Source organism: Canis lupus, chromosome 22 (genome assembly GCF_048164855.1).
Source record: "Canis lupus baileyi chromosome 22, mCanLup2.hap1, whole genome shotgun sequence".
NCBI classification, from domain to species: Eukaryota; Metazoa; Chordata; class Mammalia; order Carnivora; family Canidae; genus Canis; species Canis lupus.
In genome coordinates, this window is record NC_132859.1 from 21,758,652 (window position 1) to 21,779,273 (window position 20,622).

The following is a 20,622-nucleotide window of genomic DNA, read 5'->3' on the forward strand; positions in this document are numbered from 1 at the left end:
GGAGAAACAGCCTTGGTTCCACACATCTCAGGATCTTGGGTGATTCTAGTCTTGTCTATGGGAAATGCCCTCGATGTGGACTTGTGAAGGCCAGGGGACAGATGGGGTGACATCTCAGGAATCCCTCAGCTAGGGAAAGAACCCGGGGCTGCCACACCCTCTCAAGCTCCCTCAGCCTCCTTTTCCTTCCCTGCTTTCCAGCCATCTTATTTGCCATCTCTGTGTTTGGACCGGCCTTCGGATACCTGCTGGGCTCCGTCATGCTGCAGATCTTTGTGGACTATGGCCGAGTGGACACAGGTGAGCGTGTGCAAGGATGCCCATCCCACCACTGGTTCCAGGGGACAGCCTCCCCAAGCCCCAGCCAGGCAGGGCAGAAGGTGAGCTTTAACTCCAGATGCTTGGGCTTCCTCTTTCCCTCACTCATTCGCTCCTGCAGAGCCTCAGGCAGCCGGGAGCAAACTGCGTGCTTCCTCTTGCACAGGACACTTTCTGTCCTCGAGAAGTGTGTAGCAGGAAACCTAGAAACTTGGGACAGGGCTTCAGCTGTTGCTACCATAGCTGCCCATCTTGGTAGTGGTATTAAAAATAGTTTTACCATTCTTGGATTCAAAGATGGCGTTGATTATTAAAAAAAAAAAAGATTTAATAAGAGCTCTTTTGAGGATAAAGAGGCACTACGTAAAATATACACATGGATTATGATTCACATCATGTTTAACTCTGTGAACACTGGTAGTTAACAAGCTGTGTCTAATCCTGGTTCTACCTCTTACTGGGTGAGTGATCTATATCTTTCTGTGCCTCAGTTTCCTCACCTGTAAAATGGGGCTAATGGTAGTAAAATAAAGTTGTTGTAAGGATTAGAACATGCCTGATATATATATTTAGAGGTTAATAGGTTTGAGCTCTTATTCTTCACAAAATGGTATGGACTAAATTGCTGTATGTCTTAGAATGAGGAAATATGGTCCGTAGACCAGGACACATGAGGTGTCCACAGGTCGCTGAGGTGACCACCCATGGAGCCAGCCTCCCAGTGAATCCTGCAAGGGCTCATGGCCTTTGTAAGCTTGTCCTATGCCACCCAGCCTCCCAGAGGGCAGGGAGAGCCAGCACTGTCACAGAGGGGCAGGCAAAGTGCTTTGGAAGGTCCAAGGCAGGAGACAGTGCTCCTGCCTGAGGTGGTCAGGGAGGGCTTCCTAGGCAGCTGACATCTGCATGCATCCCCATTGGTGGGTGGGATTTCTGCAGGTATTACTGGGAAGGAAGGCCTTCCAAGGGGAGAAAAACACCTGGACAAAGGCAAGAGATGGAAGATGTGTGGAATGTGGGGATGAAACAGAAAGTTCCCACCCACCAGAAGATGTGACTAGGTGGCAGGTCTGAGCCAGACACGCGGGAATAATACTCCCACCAGTTCCTGGCACACAGACCGGAGTTTGCCTATTACACAAAGAATATGGACAGACATTAAAGCCACCATCCTGCCAGAGTCCACAGATTCCTGTTCCTGGGTACTGTCAGACCATGATGTCTTCATTGAGGTGTCACCTGCCTTTACTTCACATGACAAGGAAAAGCCAGGAGGAGCTTTCTGCCTCAGAGTCAAGCCATCTTTGCCCTTTTCCTGGCACTTCCTGAATCAGTTCCTGCCTCTTGGTTACCCAAGGAGACTTGCAGCTGAGCTCCCAGGACCAAGGACAGTGCCCAGAGATGCCTGGCATGTTGGACTGAGGGCCATTCTGCTACCTTCTCCCTCCCTCCCTCCATGCCCACATGGTTTCTTTACAGCAAGAGGCACAATGGCAGACTCTCAGATGCAGATGGGAGACATTGGCTGGGTGAAGCATCTCCTTTGGAGGCCAAGCAGCTCACTCTGATGATAGTTGTTCCCTCAGGCTCTTAAGGATTATTAGTTCTCCTTTCTTAGGGATCAGTAAAGTGGGGAGGCAGTAGCATTCAGTGATTAGGAATGGGTTTGGATACCAGGGAGACATGGGTTTAAAATCGACCAGTGAAATAGTACTTACTAGCCCTAACCTTGGATCAGGGCAAAGCTAATATCTCTGATCCTCAGTCTTCTGATTGGTTGGAGGTGGGTGGATACAGCCTCCTTCATTGATATACCTACCAAAGGTTGGGAATAAAATAAGATGAGGTCCAGGTTCTGATTCCTTCAGCCTGGGGATTATCTCATGATCTGCTTCATGCACAGTGGCCACCATGCTCTGGAGACCAGATGGCCTGGAGAGGGAATGCTGTCTTGACCCAGATTCTAGCTCATGCCTTACCTCTTCTGCATCATGGGAAGACAGCCCCCCTGATCAGAGGCCCTCTTTCCAGTAGAATGAGATCCCGCATTCACTCAGAAAGCACTTGTTCTCTTTGCTTTCTTTCTAGCTGCGGTTAACCTGAGCCCTGGAGATCCCCGGTGGATTGGAGCATGGTGGCTGGGCCTGCTCATCTCCTCAGCCTCCTTGGTTCTTACCTCTTTCCCCTTTTTCTTCTTTCCTCGAGCAATGCTCAGGGAAGCAGAGGTAAGGTTCTGAGAGCCTATGACTCTGCCTCTTAGAGTTCAAGAAAGGGAGGTATGGGGAAAAAATAAACTGAACTGAGAAACTGCAGCATGTTAAGCAAATTCTGGGTGAAATCTAAACAAGTTGCATGACACAGGACTTCTCAGAGGCTTTGAGAGGTGAGAGTGTTGGTGAATTTCCAGACAGCCTCTCACCAGAGTGCCCTTTCCACGTCAGGCATCAGGAGGGTTCCAGGGAGCATAGTTTGGGAAACACCAAATTCATAGTAAAGAGCCAGGAAAAGCCAAATATATGGACTGGCACAGTTGGCCCCTCATGTGTGAACCTGCAGGACTGAGTGGGAAGGAAAGCTCTAGAGCTGAAGAGCATGAGGGTGGGCTGAGAATGAGTTGACTGTGCGTGGATGGACCTTCTGTGTGTCTGCCAGCCCTGCCTCCTGGGAAAGAAGTCAGGAAAGGATGAGAATGGAAAACAGAGACAAGAAGGCTGGGTGGGACTTTGATGTTAGGGTCTAAAACTTGTTCTGATCCCATGAAGTTCCTGGGGCACTGCAGTGACTGGGTGACCACATAGGTGGCATCATGGCAGCTGGGTTGAGGTCAGGAAGTCAGGAAGGAGGGAAGGCTGGCCATCTGAAGAAGTCTGTGTAGAGATGAAGGATGGGGCTGAGTGCCAGCCAGTGGTTGCCAAACAGCTGAGGCAGGACACGGAGAGATGTTCTTGGAGGGGGTGCCAAGTACTCAGCAGTGGGCAGATTGGAGGAGAAGCAGACGAAGTTGGCACCAAGGTTTCAAGCCAGAGCCCGAGCTCAACATCTGGCAGTGAGGTGTGTGAGATCTAGGCCCAGCTGTGGGAGGAGTGGCAAGGGTGGGAGAGCCTCCACCTGTCTTAGGGAAGAACTTCAGAGGTTGTCAGTGCATTGTGGTGGTTTGGGGGTCAGCGAACCTGAGCCTGAGTGCCACTTAAAACCTAGCAGAGTGATCTTGGGCAAGTTGCCCTGTTTCTACATTTCCTTTAAAATACTGGAGATAGAGCACCTGTCTCAGAGGAGGCTGTGAGGAGTGGAGATGTGTGTGGAAGGCTGGGCACGGTGCCCGATGTGGAGTGTGCTCGCAGTACATGGAGCTCCTGGGCCTGGTGGTGTGTTCCCCTGGGAAGCCCTAATGGCGTCAGAGCGCGGGGGCCTTGCACTCCTCGTGTAGGGGTTCAGAGCTACAGCTGACAAGTTCACAAGAGGTAGGTGAGCTCACTGAGGTGGTATGCACAAAAGCGTGGGCCAGGGGCCAGGACGCAGCCTGGAGTGGGACTCAACTTTGGGACCAGAATGAAGCAGGGACTCCATAGAGGAGATGAAAAGAAAGAGCTGGAAGCAGAGGTCATTGTGGACCAGTGTATCCCAGAAGCCTGCCAGCCCTGGAATCTGAGGACAGCGAGGAAGTGTAGCTATGACAGACAAGATCTAATCAGTCATCTTTTGGCATCAGTCAAGAGAAAGCTAGATATGAATAACATGCCCAGAGGGATCCCAGGAGGCATTGGCATGGATGTGTTCTGGCCAGCAGCCACCGCACTGGGCTCACTGACATGCAGGTGGCACTGGCTTCCAGCGAGCATTCTCTGGGCGCCCTCCCCCACACACCTGGGGCAGCTCACAGCTGCCCATCCCTGAGCCACCGACACCAGGAGGGGCAGGGGCCCAGGGTAGGGCCACCACAGGGAGTTTGGACCATTAACGCTCACCCCCTTTGCTGCCTTCAGAGGTCTCCTGCCATAGTGGATGAAGCAAGGAAGATGGATGAGGCCAAGCCAAGAAGCTCCCTGGTGGATTTCATTAAACGTAACTAACTGCCCCAGCAAATCCCTGGGCAGGGCGGGGGGTGGGGTGGGGCATGTAGCACTGGCTTGAGGTGGGGGCAGGGAGTACCCCAGCCCATGCAGTGTTGTGCATAGGAAGGGGCAGCTAAAGCAGGTGGTCTGTAACTGGCCCATCTCCCAGGAGCGGTTCTGCTAGAGGCTCTGGTGACTGCTGCTGTGCAGGTTCCAGGAGACTCAGATTTAAGCAGAGTCAGCCCTGCCTCCATGGTGTGGCCCCCATGTTCTCTCCCTCGTTTCACATGGAGGTGGCTGTCATGTGTCATGCTTAACACCACGTTCCCAGTGTTAGCCCCTTTTCTATCCAGCCCCCGCCTGATATCTTCTAGGCACATCCTCACTTTGCTTAGCCTGTGAACATGTTGAGTGGGAGTTGAGAGGCTATGTGCCCCTGGACTGGCCACTGAACATCTTGGTGCCTCAGATCTGCCCCGAGGAAGAGAGGAGAGCTGCCTAGAGGAGGAGGAAGGGCAGTGACTAGTCCCAAGGCACCCCTGTGGTGACCGCCACGAGGGCCCGGCCCCTGACAACCATCTGTTGACAGGGTTTCCTCGCATCTTCCTGAAGCTGCTGATGAACCCACTCTTCATGCTGGTGGTCCTGGCCCAGTGCACCTTCTCCTCGGTCATTGCTGGCCTCTCCACATTCCTCAACAAGTTTTTGGAGAAGCAGTATGGTGCCTCCGCAGCCTATGCCAACTTCCTCATCGGTGAGTCTGGAGGGTGAGGGCGCTGCAGGAGCTGGAGAGCCCTGCCTAGGCCCTTGCCTGAGGGAGCAGCCGGGCCCTCCGCTGCCCATCCAGGGACGGGAGAGGCCAGACCGGACACAGACAAGAGCCAGAGGAGGACTGGCCCAAAGGAAAGAATTTTAAGGACATTTTTCCTGGTTAGCAATCTAGAATGTTCTTAGCAGGTCTCTGGGGTTCCTATCATTCCAGGCAGGGGTGGGCAGAGGATAGGATCTGTCTTCCTCTCTGTCAGAGGGGCTGGAAGACTGACAGCTTCCCAAAGGCCCTGACACCATCAGAGGCAACAGAGAAAAGAGAAAAGGTAGAAATTGGGGTTAGGGATAATGCCTCCTGTTTTTTTTTCCCTTTTTCACCAAGGACTTGAATACCCACTTGGGTAAGGAGTATGTGGCCCAGTGATTCTCCACCCTGGCTGCACTTTAGGATCCCCTGGACAGCTTTAAAAAAAAATACAGATACCCAGGCTGCTTGCTCAGCCAATAAAAGCAGACTCTCTGGGTGGGCCCAGCATTGGTATTTTGTGCAGCTGAGATTGAGGAGCACTGATGTGGTCCCACCAAGTACCAAAGTGAACTACTGAGCCCAATCCACAGGTGAGCCTGGTCATCTGGAGATGGCAAGATGGTGGGGGCCTTAGCTGTGACCTCATCCCTTTAGCTTCAGTCACTAGCTAGTACATGAAATAGGGGCACCACCGTGTGATCCAGCTGGTATAATGAGGATGCAATGAGGGGCCAGGTAATGAAAGGCACCTAATAAATGCACCTTCAACCCACATCCCTCTGGCTGCAAGGGTTCCACTTATTTCTTTATTCTTTGCATAAGCAGGGCAATCTGCTATGTCAGGGTAACTCTGTGGATATGCCTGGCAAACAGTAAATGCTCAATTAATGTCATTTATTACCATTAAAGTTGAATGTATCGAATGTTCCTTCAAGCAACCATGCCCCCTTGCCCATGGTTCAGCTCAGTGTCTACCCCCAACTCCCAGTCCTTTGCACCCAGACCGGCTTCTCTTTGTTTGTAGGTGCCGTGAACCTCCCAGCTGCAGCACTAGGAATGCTGTTCGGAGGAATCCTCATGAAGCGTTTTGTTTTCTCTCTGCAAACCATTCCCCGCGTGGCTGCCACCATCATCACCATCTCCATGATTCTCTGCGCCCCTCTCTTCTTCATGGGATGCTCCACCCCCACGGTAGCGGAGGTCTATCCCCCCAGGTAATGGGAACGAGAGGTGAGAAGATCCCCTTTGCTGAGGCCAGAGCCTAGATCTGGCTACCATACATCTTCCTTTATGCTTCTTCAACTCTTTTCTCTCCTTTTTTACTTTTTGATCTAATCTCTTATGTGGCAACTTAGAAAATGGGCTCTTGAATCATATGCTTAATTATGAGAAGAAATCAGAGGTCCTAGTGAGCCCCACCAATCAGGGTCAGGGTTCTGTTTTTTAAGAAGCACCAAAAACTAATTAGTCTGGTTTCAGGATGAATCTATAGGGCAGTGAGTCTCAGGAACCAGGAAATAAGCTATGTTTAGCATCAACTCTGTGCCGGCTACAATTACAAAGTCTCCTTGAGCTGCTGAAGAAAGATGAGAGGAGGGGACTTGAAAAGATCTGGGAAAGAACAATGGAAGTGATGACAGACTCAAAAAATTGGGGCAGGTGAGGCAGAGGGCAGATAAAGTATACCTGTCAGTTTGCATAAAGCAACCTGGTCCCAAGGTTTAAGTCTGGCTTCGTGTTCAGGAAGAGCTTTAGAGGCCCATGAGAGGAGGGTGCTGAGTGAAGGGCATTTATTTTTTCCTGGGTGCCCCTTCCAACTACCTCTTCTTTTAGGTTTTGCCTAGTGAAGTTGCAATGTTTGGAGAAACTGTACCTTTCAGCCTTGGTGTTTTCTCTTTTTCTTTAAGATACTGTCTTTTGTCTTTGGTGGGTGATGGAGAGAAGGGGTAGGAGGGAAGGGAGGCTGGCCCAGGGCAGGAACCTCCATTGAATTTGTATTGTTCTGCAGGCAGACGATGGATTAAGAGAAGCTGAGAAAGCTTTGAGCCTTTGGGTGGCTCTTACTAGGAGTGTTTGGGTTTTTTTAAGATTTATCTATTTATTTGAGAGAGAGCAGGGGAAAGGGTGGGGTGGGGAGAGAATCTCAAGCAGACTCCCCGCTGAGTGCAGAGCCCAACGCAGGGCTGGATCCCACGACCCTGAGATCATGACCTGAGTTGAAATCACGAGCTGGATGCCTAACTGGCTGAACCACCCAGGTGCCTCTCACCAGGAGTATTTAGCACAGGGCTTTGTCATCAGACTAGGGTGAGCTCTGGCACAGTTCTTTGTAGTTGGCAAAAGTTACTTATCTAATCTTCAGTTTTCTCTCATGAAAGGAATGTGATTAATTGTAGAGGTGTTGTGAGGGCAGCATAAAAAGTCTTGGGCACTGTGCCTGGCACCAAAGATATATCCCATTAATATTAACCATCAGCAGTGTAATTATTTCAGCAGAGTCCTGGTCTGTGGTTTGTCAGTTTATCCCAAACCTCAGAGAAATGAAAATCAGATGTGGTGGTCGGGGGGTGGGAATGGTGAGATCAGCTGGTGGAACCCCCTGGGTTGAAGCACAGGGGTGGAGGTTCAGTGACCTGGGCAACATCTACATAGACCCAGAGACAGGAGCCCTCCAGACCCCAGATGCCCTCCAGGGGCCCCAGCCTTCTCTCAACCAGAGCCCAGGTGGAGGGGGAGGGAAGGGAAATATTGCCTATGACTCTGGCATAGCATCTGCCATTTCTTTCATCAGAGTCCTGGTTGGTTGGTTGGTTGGTGGGTTGGTTGGTTAGTTGTCTTGATGCTCTTCTGCAGCACGGGGTTTGCTGACCGAGTCTTTCTGACCAGCAGTTGGCGGTGCCACGGGCACTGACCAAGCAGTCAATTCACCACTGGCTCCAATAGGCATAACTCCGATCCCAGGGTGGCACTGGCCCAAGACAAACAGAGACTCACAGGCATACTAACCAGGCGGGGAACTCACCCTGGGCTGGCGCGGGGAGGTTTTTCTTTGGTCTCGCTTTGTTTGATTCCCCATTTCCTGTTTTGCTGGCAGGACATCAAGTCCTATACATCCGCAGCCTCCTGCCTGCCGCAGGCACTGCTCGTGCCCAGACTCCATCTTCCACCCAGTGTGTGGAGACAACGGAGTAGAGTACCTCTCGCCGTGCCACGCAGGCTGCAGCGAAATCAACGTCACCTCCATAGCCTCCAAGCAGCTGGTAAGGGCATGAGAAGCCCTGTGCGGTCTCTGTGCTCAGCTTGTGCCCTCGCAGGCTGCTCCTCGGCTCCAGGATGGATGAATGCCACCCACGCCACACTCGTTCCCAGCCTCCTGGCCCCTGGGCCACACCCGCTCCCTCTCCGCCTCTCCTTCCCTAAGGTCATGACCAGATGCCTACAGCCCAGAGTCAATTAAAGATTGGCTAATGTTCAAAAAAATCACATTCCTGAGGCCCAACAATGCTCAGAGTAGAAACAAGCCAAAGCATTCCTTCAGCTGAGGCCTTTGAGTATCATCCTGACGGATCCTAAGGGGCATCTCTGGGTCCTGCATCTTGGCTGTATGGGAAGCCACAAGGACAGGCCCAGAGAAATTGCGGGCACAGGGCCTTCTGTGATCTGAACTCAGAAGGTTAGAACTAGAAATACGATCTAGGGTATTTGGTTGAACCCCTCAGCCCCGACATATGGCTACACAACTGGCCTGAGGTTATACAGCTATTTAGGGGCAGATCTGGGACTGGAACCCAGGATCCTGCCTCAGTTTCAGACATACCTGGTCAAGGCCATGTATCTCCTGGCCACCAGCCTTCCACTTGTGCAGCCCACGTTCACTGTGCCCACGCGGTGAGGTTCTACTAGCCCTCTGAGTGCTCTGGCTCCTGGCTTCTGCATCAGCAAGCAGCAAACCAAGTCAAGACGTTTGTTCAGTTATTCAACAAATACTTAGTGAACGTCCAGCACAGCCGTGGGTGTTGAGGACTCAGTGGAGAACCCATCAGACAAAGTCCCTGCTCTTGTCGAGTTTGCATTCTATCAAATAAACGCACAAGATAGTTTTAGAATGTAATCTGTGCCACAGAGATACTTAATGACTAGACTCTCTAGTTCCTGGGGGCCTCCCTAAGATGACATTAGAAGTGAACAACCAGAAGAAGAAAACTCTAGGAAGTTCTGGAAGTGAGGCATTCCAGGTAAAGTAACAGCAAGTGGAAGGCCCGAGGGCATGGAGAAAGCACAGAAGGCTAGGGTTGGCACTGAGAGGCATGTCATACCCAGGCCAAGGCTGGGCAGGCCAGGCCTAGGAGCCAGATGTGCCTTCTCCTAAAAGCAATGGGAAGTCTGTGCAGTTCTGCTAAGGATGCTCTAAGGAGGGGAATGCACCCCATTCCCTTAAGCCCATATGGAGGGCATGGATAAGGCTAGCCCCCACTTAGCATCCTCCTCCAAGGGCACAGGGAAGTGCTGCTCCCACAGCCACCTCCGTGGGCAAAGGGAGACAAAGCATGTAAACAAGGTGGTCTCTCCATTGCCTTCTAATTGGAGGAGTCTCTGGTGGCTTCTGTGGTTTTCTTATCTTTATTTACTTACCTCTGATTCATCTACTTCCAGAAATCATCTTGACATATTTCCAACAACAGCACAAATCCATTAGCGTAATATCAAGAAAAGACAATAAATTATAAGGGGAAAAAATCTATGTGAAAAAATGCAGACTGAGGGAAGTAACAGTCATATTATATATAACTTACTTCTGAGCTTCCCGGGAGCCAAAATGAAGAGGGTACCGAGTTCCTGCTGTCTTCCAGAAGGAAGCATCCTGGCTCATTAGTTCCAGTCCTAGCCTTGTAACTGCTATGACATTTAAATGACCATAGGCTAGTCCATCAGGTGCTGTGAGAAGTAAGGTGAAGACCACCTGACATGGGCAGTGGCCACCAAGACCAGTTATGTAAGAGTGCTGAACCATATGGACTTGTAGACTGGAGACAGGGACCTCTTTCCCTAGAGTCCTTCACAGACAGGAGGCATTCCTCTCTGGTAGGAAGCTCTGGCAAAGGCCTGACAGATGAAGAGCTCAGTGGATTCCACTGGGTTCCCACTGCTGTCTCCTCCTGTCTATACCTTTCTTACCTTCCCCGGCAAAAAGGAGCATCCACAAAACCACTGCTCCAAGGCACAGGGCAGCCTGGCCCCAAAGAGAGCCCTCCAGCCCCTGGTCCCATGCTGGGTAGGCCTTGACTAGCAACAGGATCCTGCATGTCGTGATGTGGGTGGAACTGCAGGAGGGGCCCGGCCCATTCTAGATGACCAGTTTTGGTGAAGACGATTGCCCAAACAGTGGTCAGAGGTGGTATCTGTGGGACACCTTGAAAACCTCACCAGGTCTGCTCTCCAGCCTCCACACGCATCATCGCCCAGCTCCCCAAGGCAGGAGTCCAAACCTGGGGGACTCTTTGGCTAGAGCTGGTACCGGTGACAGCATTTGAAGTGTGTGGTGGGTGAGAGGATGACAGGGTGTCTCCCTCTCCCCCTCCCTCTCCTTTCCAAGACGTATCTGAACTGCAGCTGTGTGACCGGGGCATCTGCTTCAGCCAAGACGGGATCGTGCCCCATCCCCTGTGCCCACTTCCTGCTCCCAGCCATCTTCCTCATCTCCTTCGTGGCCCTCATAGCCTGCATCTCACACAACCCACTCTACATGATGGTTCTGCGGTGAGTGCACCTTGGCCCCCACGCTGCCTGCTTCTGTCTCTCCTCCTTTCCTGGCACTGAAAGACCCCAGCCTCGGAAGGGCAGAGCCACGAATGGCTGAGCCACGATGAAGCCAGGCTGCCTCGCTCCACACTGTGGAAATACCTATAGATTCACTTATGTTTAAGTCCTGAAAGAACTAAAAGGAAGGAGAATTCAGCTAGATGAAAGAAATCAAGGGAGAAAAATCTGGAAAGTTCCAGAGACTTGAGAGTGAAGCTATGAGAAAGGATGAAAACAAGAGCAACCCAGTGTGCTAGGAGCCAGGACCAAGTTCTCAGGTCAGAAGGGAAAGGCTGGCCACGCGGGAGGGGAGAGCAGAGGTGTCCCATTACAGTAGCGGTGGAATGCCTCTGAGGTTTTGAGAGGGAATTGACCCTTCCTTCACCTCGCCCTCTGCAAAGAGAAAACAACATTTCAACCAGTTCACCCAACCCACCCCTGCCCGCCTCTTTCCTGTCCTCACCCACCTTGAAAAACATAGGATCTGGATATCCAGTGCTAGGGTCAAAGGCCCAGCTATGCCATACACTGGCTGGATGTCTTGGGTTGTTGCCAACCTCACTGAGTCTCAGTTTCCTCAGTTATGAAAAGACATTAATGATATTGACCACAAAGGACTGGTGTCAGGATTACCTGATAAATTGCTTTGTAAATCTAAGGTACTTTACATATTGGTTAATTATCCCTATTAACCAAATTCTAAGAATTACTAATAGCTAGCTAGGTGCCAGTGACCTGTTTTTCCCAAAAGGCTAGGAGATGAAGAACTGAAGCAGCCACTTCTCAGGGCCTGCGGTTTTATGAGTTAGCTTGCAAACTACCAAGCTCCTATTTTTGTTACCGTTTCAAGAACGTTGGCAGGAGACAGGAGACTCCTGGTTCAAAGACAAAGGACTGTTACTCACAGGAGCATGCAAAGAGCAGGAACCTTGCATCATTTATCCTTGTGCCCCTCATCCCATGGAGTGACCTGAAATACCTACGTGTATGCTTCACGTGCAGTGAGCTTATGTCACAGTGAAGAATGCTGGGCTGGGAAGAGCCACCCACTGTGTAGACCAAGGCTGCTCTTGGTGTAGGGTAAGGTTTTACCCCATGCCCCAAGGTCACTCATCGCAACCACAACCCTGAGAAATGGCCCAGGAAAATAGCAGTCAGAACCTTGTGTTCTTAGTATGTTCCACAGAAACCTGCGGGGATGCTCAGAACCACAGCGTATTCCCCTCCCAACACCATCAGCACCCAGTTTCTACCACTCCCCACCCTGTGCATTTGAAGCACCAGTGCTTTCATTGAAGGCCCTTGAGTGGGATGACCTCTTGTACCAGGGCCAAATGGGCCATGGTGGGCCCTCTAACCCTGAGAAATATTTGTGGGTGGCCATGATGAGCAGAGGGAACAGAATAAGGAAACTTCACAGGGAAGTCCCTGAGCAGTAGGTAGGGACCAGTCCCAGTCAGTCTGCCTCCCAGAGGACTCCATCAAGCCCCAGGGTTAGGGAGGCTGTGGAAGAGGAGCATCATTTCAACCACAGGAGGGGCTTTCCTAGAAAACCTTTCCCTTCCAAGTCTTATCAGCAGCTGGAGCAAAACTAAAGAGGCCCCAGGATCCCAAAATTGTTTAAAGATAAATCCCACTAAGAAAGATGAGAGAATAGATGCTATTTAGTGCAAAGAAGGTGAGGCTTAAAGGTGACTTTGTAGGTGACCCACATGTTGTTTGTACCCTAGCCCCCAACCAGGTGTGGAAATACAGGCTGGGAGGGAAGGTTCACCAGAAATGTGGAAGGAGAGGGTGGTCCAAACATCAGAGTTAGTTCACGGCCAATGAGGGCAGAGACCAAAAGGGGCTTAAGCTGTCAGAAACCAAACTGTGGTGCCCAACCCCATTTGCTCCAGAATCTAGAGTAGTCTTTCCCAGGGACAATAACCAGGACTATTTAGGAATGAGCACTGTAGGGACCTGTGGACATAAAGGGAGTATCCATTAGATTGAGATTTGAGGTACTTTCCATTGGGGAGAGGGGGTCGTAAGTGGGTGCCTCAAGCCTGTAAGTATTGCTTTCACTGGGCCATCCTGCAGAGGAACTGGAATAGGGCCCCTTTCCACTTTGCTAGCTGGACTGTGGGGCCATTGGTTCTGAGTTCCCTTCCTTGATGTCCCCTCCGCCCCCAGAAGGGTGGGTGTTCAGAACACAGAGAAGCCTGGTGCCTCTGCAGGCTACCTCCTGGCTCCCCACCTTGTGGATGGGGTGTCCTCCCTCTCTGCCCCATGCCCAGCTGGGATGGCAGGGCCTGGCAATACCACCACCTGAAAGCTTCCCCCCATCTCCCTCTGAATCTCTTTCCTCAGCCAAATGCTTGTCTTCTCTTGAGGGAAAAAAGGTAGCAGCAAGACTGGCTATATAATTTGTAGGACCCAGTGCAAAATGAAAATGGGAGGCTCCTGGTTCCAAAATTATTGAGAATTTCAAGACAGCCACAGCAAAGCATTAAATCAAACCAGGAACCTTTCTGAGGGTAGGGCCCTGGGAGGCTGCACAGGCCATACGCCCACGATGCTGGCCCTAGGTAAAGGATTCTTCTAGTTGCACACAGAAGCCTATGGCCCAGGGGCCCTAATTACACTGTCATCAGGGCTGTCTTTATTGCTATTCACACTCTATGGGAGTTGTTCAGACCTGCTGCTGTGAACACACCCTTCCCCATGCTTCTCTCCATTCCCAGCCTCTTCTGCCCTCTGCCTCTTGAAGGGGGCACTGGGCAGCCCTGAAAATCAGAGACTAGTGGTTCCCAAATTTGAGTGCAACAGAATCTCCTGGAGGACTTCCTAACGCACAGATGGCTGCCCACCCCCCCCCCCACTCAGTGTACCTGATTCTTAGGGCCTGAGGTAGGGCCTGGGAACCTGCATTTCTAATGAGTTCCCAGGGGTGGGGACTCATGCAGCTGGTCCAGTGATGGTGCTTTGAGAACTACTGATATAAATGACAGGAGCTCTTGGCCAGGTGAATCCAGTCAGCCAGGTGGCTGTCAGGCCACTTGAGGGTAGGATCTGGCATGTTCTAAGGCTGGCTGCCCCTGACTGAGTAAAGGCACAGCCCTGGGTCCTCTGGCTACTGACTTCCTATTTTCCTTTTCAGTGTGGTGAACCAGGAAGAAAAGTCATTTGCCATTGGGGTACAGTTCTTGCTGATGCGCCTGCTGGGTAAGTGCCTGAGATGCCCCCTTCCCTCCTGAGGGATGGCACCAGGGCATCAGAGGGCTAAGAGGTGCAGGGTGGGGCTGAGGGAAGCCTTGTCTCATCTCTACTCTAAAGGGAGGCCATGCATAATCAAATCAACACATCAGCAAGGGCCAAGACCCTATATGGGCGGTTTCCCCGTACTTGAGGTTAGGAAAGATTCCATCTATGGCATTAACTCCAAACAAAACTATGTAAGAAAAATGAAAAGTGGACACAGCTGAGAATACCTAATAAAGAACTGAAGGCAGGTATTTTTTTCATCTCTCTCCAAGAACTGGCTGTAGGAACAAAACCCTGCATTCCTGTCCCAGCCAGAACAGCAGCTGAGCCCAGCCCTGGCTTCTCTCCCATCTCACAAAACTCATTCCTCTTGCCTCTCTTCTGCAATTGTTTCTCAGTGCGGGGCCCTCTGCTGGCAAACCCTGCCTACGCTCAAGCAGCCTGAGCCTTCAGAGAAAAGGAGCCAGTGCACAAATGACCAGTAATGCTCCGTAGGAGGGCAGGCTGCCCTGGGGAGCAGGGAACACCTGGCTCTCCCTGGGGGCGTGGGCTGGGGGGGTGGGAGATGTGTGCACCTCACCCGCCCTTTCCCTGAGCCTCACGCTGGACCATCCCTTCTTGACACATCCAGGCAGTAATATGCAGATCCTTGCTGTGAAAGGTAAACCGAGTAAAGGGACTACCTTCAATTGAGTATTTTTTTTTAGACTTTATTTATTTATTCATTGAGAGAGAGAGAGAGAGAATGGCCGGGACACAGGCAGAGGGAGAAGCAGGCTCCATGCAGGGAGCACGACGTGGGACTCGATCCCGGATCTCCAGGATCACACCCCAGGCTGCAGGCGGTGCCAAACCGCTGCGCCACCGGGGCTGCCCTCAACTGAGTATTGATTAAGGACCCAGTGGGTGCACACTGCAGTGGGGAGTATGGCAGTTGCAGTGGAGGGACGTTAGCCGCTATCAGATTGTACTTTCTGACCTCAAATGCTGAAATTCCTGCAGAGCCTACTGTGCCTTATTATCTGGGAGCCCGGCTACACGTGACTGACCTTCCAGCGGCTTCCATTATCGTTCTGGGGTGGGTTGGTGATGTCCCTCCTGGGGCCTACCGAGCAAGAAGCTTTGCAGGGACCTCTCCCACAAAGATTGGGAGAGGAGTGCAGATGATGAGGAACAAACCAGCCTTTTCCATGGGATTTCTCCATGTTGGGCCACTTGCTCTCCTCGTCCCAGCACTGCCCCTTCAGAGCCTGCTCCTCAGGCCTGTATTAGCAGCATGGAAGGATGCAGGGCATGGAGGATGCAGGGCAGCGGGGCCTCCCCTGTCCTGGTGGCAGAGGCACTGCCGTCACCATAGCTGCTTCCTATCATGCATAATTCACATGGGGCTTGCTGTGAAACCTCTGCTGGGAAGGAAGCCCCAGGTTCTGTCCAGCGCAGCCAGCGGCCAGGATGGGCTCTGAAGAGCTTCTCCCAGCCACCTGGAAAACAACCACTATCCCACTGCTCAAAGCACCTGCTGCCTTTGTTTTGTCACTTGAGCTCAGACAACTTGATATGGGATCACAGAAAATCCGGGCTGGAGGCATTCCATTCATCACCCAAGAACACAATCGCACTCTGGGATAGAAGGAAGGCCTTCACGTGGATAAAACCCAGCAAGTTTAAAATTACCCACTGGGACTTGGTTGAAAATTTCTCTGGACTTCATTTCTATTTAGGGTAGTAGCATCCTTGGTGGACCATCCCTGTGGCCAGTTTCCATCCCCTGCTTAGCTGGAGACTTGGAAGCAAGCAGGGTCTGAGTAGACAGGCTGGTTTTCCAAAGTTCCCAATTATGGGTGGAGCCACAAGCAGATCTCTCTCTTTCCTCCTGAAGCAGCTTCTCACAGAGCCCTCAACAGAGCGAGGCTATTCTGAGCACAGTGGTTCAGGGCGTGGATCCTGGACAAATCCCTTCCCGGTTGGTTCAGTGACTGCCTAGAACTATAGCTAACAATACGGGGGTCATCTGGAATATTTTGCAGCAGGAAGACATAGCTTCTGCTGGATCGGGTCTCACCACCCAGCTGTGGGGAAGTTCAGGCGGCTGGGGTAGAGGCTCTGAGCAGCCAGGGTGTTGGGGGTCTTCTGGGGGTGTTGTCTAAGCCAGCAGGGCAACCTAGTACAGTAGAAGAGCATGGGCTTTGAGGAAACTAGGGTTCACAGTCCAGCCCTGACCCTCTTGGCTACACAAGCATGATGTAGCCGTGCCCACCTTCTTCCTCCTTAAAACAAGGGCACCCAGCCATCTCCAGTCCCTATGAGGACTTGAGGGTTTCCATGTCCTCAGGAGACTCCTGCCACACCGTAGAGGTCAGCATATCTCCACTTGAGGCCCTTCCAAGTGTTGCCTGTCTGAGCTGGCATCAGGGTGACCTCTGTGACTCACTGCTCTGAAAGGATGGCTCCGGTCCCTTTTCTCTTCTAAGCCTCTAGTGAAAGAGGAGCTCAGGTTTCCCAGAAAGCTATTTGGCTTTCCAAAGTCACTGTGGTTCCCAGGGGTGAGGCAGAGCTGTTCTCATTCATGGGAAACACACAGGGGCACTGGGGAGAGGGAGCTCACTCCCCACCCTGCCGGGCACCTCTGCCTGCAGCTCCATGTAACCTGGGCTCTCTGAATTCTCTTCCTGCTTATGCCAGCCTGGCTGCCGTCTCCAGCCCTCTACGGCCTCACCATCGACTACTCCTGCATCAAGTGGAACTTTCAGTGCTCAGGGAGGCGCGGGGCCTGTGCCTACTATGACAATGATGCTCTCCGAGACAGGTGAGGACCCAGCATGACCCTGTGGTCCAGGGGGTGTCAGGCCCCAGGCCAGAGCAGAGGGCAGCCATCTGCTCTGGTGACTTTTGTGGGGTTAAAGGCAAGGACCAGAGGGGTGTTGCTATGGACAGAGAGCAGGGTCACTGATGACAGAGAACCATCTGGCTAATAGAGAGAGAGAGAGTGTGTGTGTGTGGTGTATGTGTGGTGTGTGTGGTGTGGTGTGTTTGGGGTGTGAGGTATGAGGTGTGGTGTGTGTGGGGTGTGAGGTGTGAGGTGTGATGTATAGTGTGTGTGTGTAGTGTGAGGTATGTGTGAGGTGTGTGTGTGGGGGTGTGTGGGGGATATGAGGTGTGAGATGTGTGTGGGTGTAGGGTGTGAGGTGTGTGTGTGGGGGGTGTGAGGTGTGAGGTGTGGTGTGTGTGTGGTGTGAGGTGTGTGGTGTGGCGGGACCTGGGGCGAGGCCGTGGCTCTGGAAGGATGCCAGGCCAGCTCCCACTGCTTGGAGAGAGGGGCCCGCGCGCTCGCGGCCGAGGTCGAGGGCAGGTGGCCCTAACCTGCCTCAGTGGACCCAGGCCCAGCTGCACGTCAGTAGTTCTGCACCTTTCCGGCCACCTCACCTGCCGCCATTGGCACGTAGACCAGAGACCGTGGGCTTGAGGGGTCTGAGCAGGATCTGGAAACTGGGGGTGGCCTAGAAGGCCGGGAGAGGGGTGTACCCAGAGGGCGGCGAGCAGATCCCCTCTCCTCCTGGCTGTACTGGGAGGACTGGAGCCTCCAGACTGGCTGGGGCTGCGGCGTTGCCTCTGGCCCGTGCTGGGATGAGGACCACTGGGCTGGAAGCCCGAGCCCTCTCCCCGGGAGGCTGGTGCCCTGTGCGTCAGAGGGTTGAAGGAAGTGAGCCCCCCACCCCGGCCCCGGTGGTAACGGATCCTTACCTGAGTGGTGACGACAGATTCCCTGGGCCATTGTGAAAGCGATGCTCTCTTCCTGATGGCCCAAGCCCCAGCCCCAATCCTCCCACCCCCCCCAACCCCACCCCTGGGCCACAGAGCCTCCACACCCCCTGACTGGTCCCGCCCCCTCCTGCCCCACAGGTACCTGGGCCTGCAGGTGGGCTACAAGGCGCTGGGTGCGCTGCTGCTCCTATTCATCAGCTGGCGGGTGAAGAAGAGCAAGGAGTACAATGTGCAGGAGAAGGCCGCAGGCCTCATCTGACCCCTGACCCTCGGCCCAGCCGCTGCCCTGCTCCAGAAAGTGGACCCTGCCCCTCCACACCTGCCTGTATTTACTAATGTTAACACATCATTTCCGTTTAGTTTTTTAAATAAGAGAAAACCCCAGGCAGCATTTGCCCTCCCTGCCTCCTACACCCCCCTCCCCGCCAGGATTCCTTAGGTCCACTGTGTACCTGGGCTGGATGGGGACTGAGCTGGAAAGCTAGGTCTTCCCTGGCTCCGTGGGAGGCACCCCCATGTGCCCAGGCGCTCCTCAGTGCTGGGTCCCCCAGCAAGGATGCCCACTGAGGCAGCCTTCCCGCCCGCCCCCCCCCCCCCGCCGCTGCCACCGCCCCAGCCTTGTGGGTGGGTTGGTTTCCTAAGTGGAGAGAGCAAAGGGGTATCTTCCCAGAGGAAAAAAGGAGAGCGCTGGGTTATGGTTAATGGCCAGAGGCAGGCCTAGGGGAGGGAGAGCCTGGCTGTAGCCCCCTTTATGCCTCAGTTCAGCATCAGAACCCAGGAAGGACTGACCTCCTTCCACTCAAAAGGCCATTTTGGAAGCTGCCATGTTGGGAAGTAGGGCCAACTGGCCCCCTCTCAGTTACCCCACACTCAGGCACCAGAGCAGGGACCAAGACACCCCAAGGGCGGGTCATCCAGATGTTGTTCCTGTTAACTCTAGATCCTTCTGAGCTAAGAAAGCTGCACTGTGGTGAAGACCTGAGGAGGGCTGTGAAGTGGTCAATAGCCCAACCTCCCACAACCTCCATGTGAGGATGAGACCACTCAACTCAGAGTGTTGGGAAAACCCTCCCCAAGTTGCCTTGGGAGCAGATGAGGTGGCCGCACGTGGGCATCCCTGTCTGGATGGACCTCACCCTGTGTGCCAAAAAGACAGGCGGTCCAAGATGTCAGCAGAGCAAGTGCTGAAGCTGAGAGGGTACCAAGGGCAGCCAAGCTGGATGGTGAGCTGCAGCCCACAAGAGAGAGGCCAGTGTTGTCAGCTTCCCTGGCTCCAGACATGCCTGTATTCATCAAAAAGATCTCGCCTCTTCTCACTGCCCTTCCTGGGGCCTGGGTTGAGCGACCTCACTGTTGTGTGGTGAAGGTTGAGAGACGTCTGCAATGGAGGCCTTTCATCAACAAGTATTATATTTATCGCAGACCAGCTTTGTGCAAGGCAGCACTAGTACATGGCTCTCCACCGAGCTTGCCTACGATCTCCCTCACCTCCCTCCGTCCACACTGGGCCTTCTCCCAGAGTGTGCTCAGTAGGCAGCAGCAGGGAGGCACAGCACAAACCCAGAGATTGTCAACAGGATCTTGACCATCTATGTCCCACCAGATGGCCCCTGCACTTGGCCCTTTGCCAGACAGAGACCTGGCTCACTGTGTCCTCTGGAGCAGCTAGGAACTGGTTATGGCCATACACGGCTCTCTTGAGTTCCAGTCCTCTTGGAAGAGCCCTCCAGAAGCATATCAGAAGCCATCTCTGGAAAGGGGTCCTATGGTGGTAAGCCAAAAAAATGCCAGTGGCAGTGGCCAAACTGCCATGAGACCGAAGTCTTCGTGAAAGCCACTGCTACACATGGCCTTGTTTCCAGAGCCACCATGCTTATTTCCAAAGATCTCACTCAGGAAAGGAGAGGCTCCGTGCAACCTCAGGGGCCAGTTTCAGCGTTCAAGTTGGTTCTGCTTGGAAAATGATTCCCTGCAACTAATCCTGGTCCTTCTCTCTGTGATTTAACCAAATCCTGGAGGCACTGCCCTTCAGCTGAGCTCACGAACAATGAGTGCCAACCTGCAGATCTTGGAAGATTGGTTGCCCTCCCAAGGCTTTATTCTATTGTGATATTGCTATTAATATATTATAATTTTGCTATTGATGTAACTTAGTCATGAATTTGTACTGTCATCTGTATTTGTCAGAGAATGATAGATCCTATATTTTCTGGCCAGAGGAGATGCTCATGCCACATCCACAGGGGCCCATGGCCATGGGTATTGGAGGTAATACGACTCTCAACCCATCAGTCTAGTACGGAGCAGGTGGCAGGTGCTTCTTGTTCCTTCAGTAAAGTTCTACAGGTAACTGTCAAAGACCCACAGTGCTGGACTGTCAGGAGGACTGATCCCTGCCTTGAGTTTATATCCATAAGTAGAGTGAAATTCCAAATCTTGGATCTTTGGAAATAGCTAAATCCATGATACAAATCAGAATTAGGATCATAATCATTGTTGGTCACTTGGTCACAGCCATACTACCACTCCCACAGCAAACCTTTCCTCCTGATGGCCAGCAGAGAATATAATGGTGTCACCTTCATTTCACTTCTAGAGCAAACACTTCTAAGGCTGAACAAACTTCCTTGAGTGCTGGACATTCATAGAGGG

At 52.5% G+C, this 20,622-nt stretch overlaps 1 protein-coding gene across 2 annotated transcripts in view; it reads left to right on the forward strand.

Annotated features, from left to right (window-relative positions):
* Window positions 1–20,123, forward strand: part of SLCO2A1 (solute carrier organic anion transporter family member 2A1) — an 80,641-nt gene extending 60,518 nt beyond the window's left edge. For both annotated transcript variants that reach the window (XM_072792679.1, XM_072792678.1), the window contains exons 5-14: window positions 202–300; window positions 2,404–2,540; window positions 4,299–4,377; window positions 4,957–5,121; window positions 6,188–6,377; window positions 8,258–8,423; window positions 10,757–10,920; window positions 14,105–14,169; window positions 16,891–17,014; window positions 18,109–20,123. In XM_072792679.1, coding sequence (XP_072648780.1) covers window positions 202–300; window positions 2,404–2,540; window positions 4,299–4,377; window positions 4,957–5,121; window positions 6,188–6,377; window positions 8,258–8,423; window positions 10,757–10,920; window positions 14,105–14,169; window positions 16,891–17,014; window positions 18,109–18,229 — 1,310 coding nt within the window. In that variant the 3' untranslated portion in view covers window positions 18,230–20,123. The remainder of the gene's footprint in view (window positions 1–201; window positions 301–2,403; window positions 2,541–4,298; window positions 4,378–4,956; window positions 5,122–6,187; window positions 6,378–8,257; window positions 8,424–10,756; window positions 10,921–14,104; window positions 14,170–16,890; window positions 17,015–18,108) is intronic.
* Window positions 20,124–20,622: the final 499 nt, after the last annotated feature.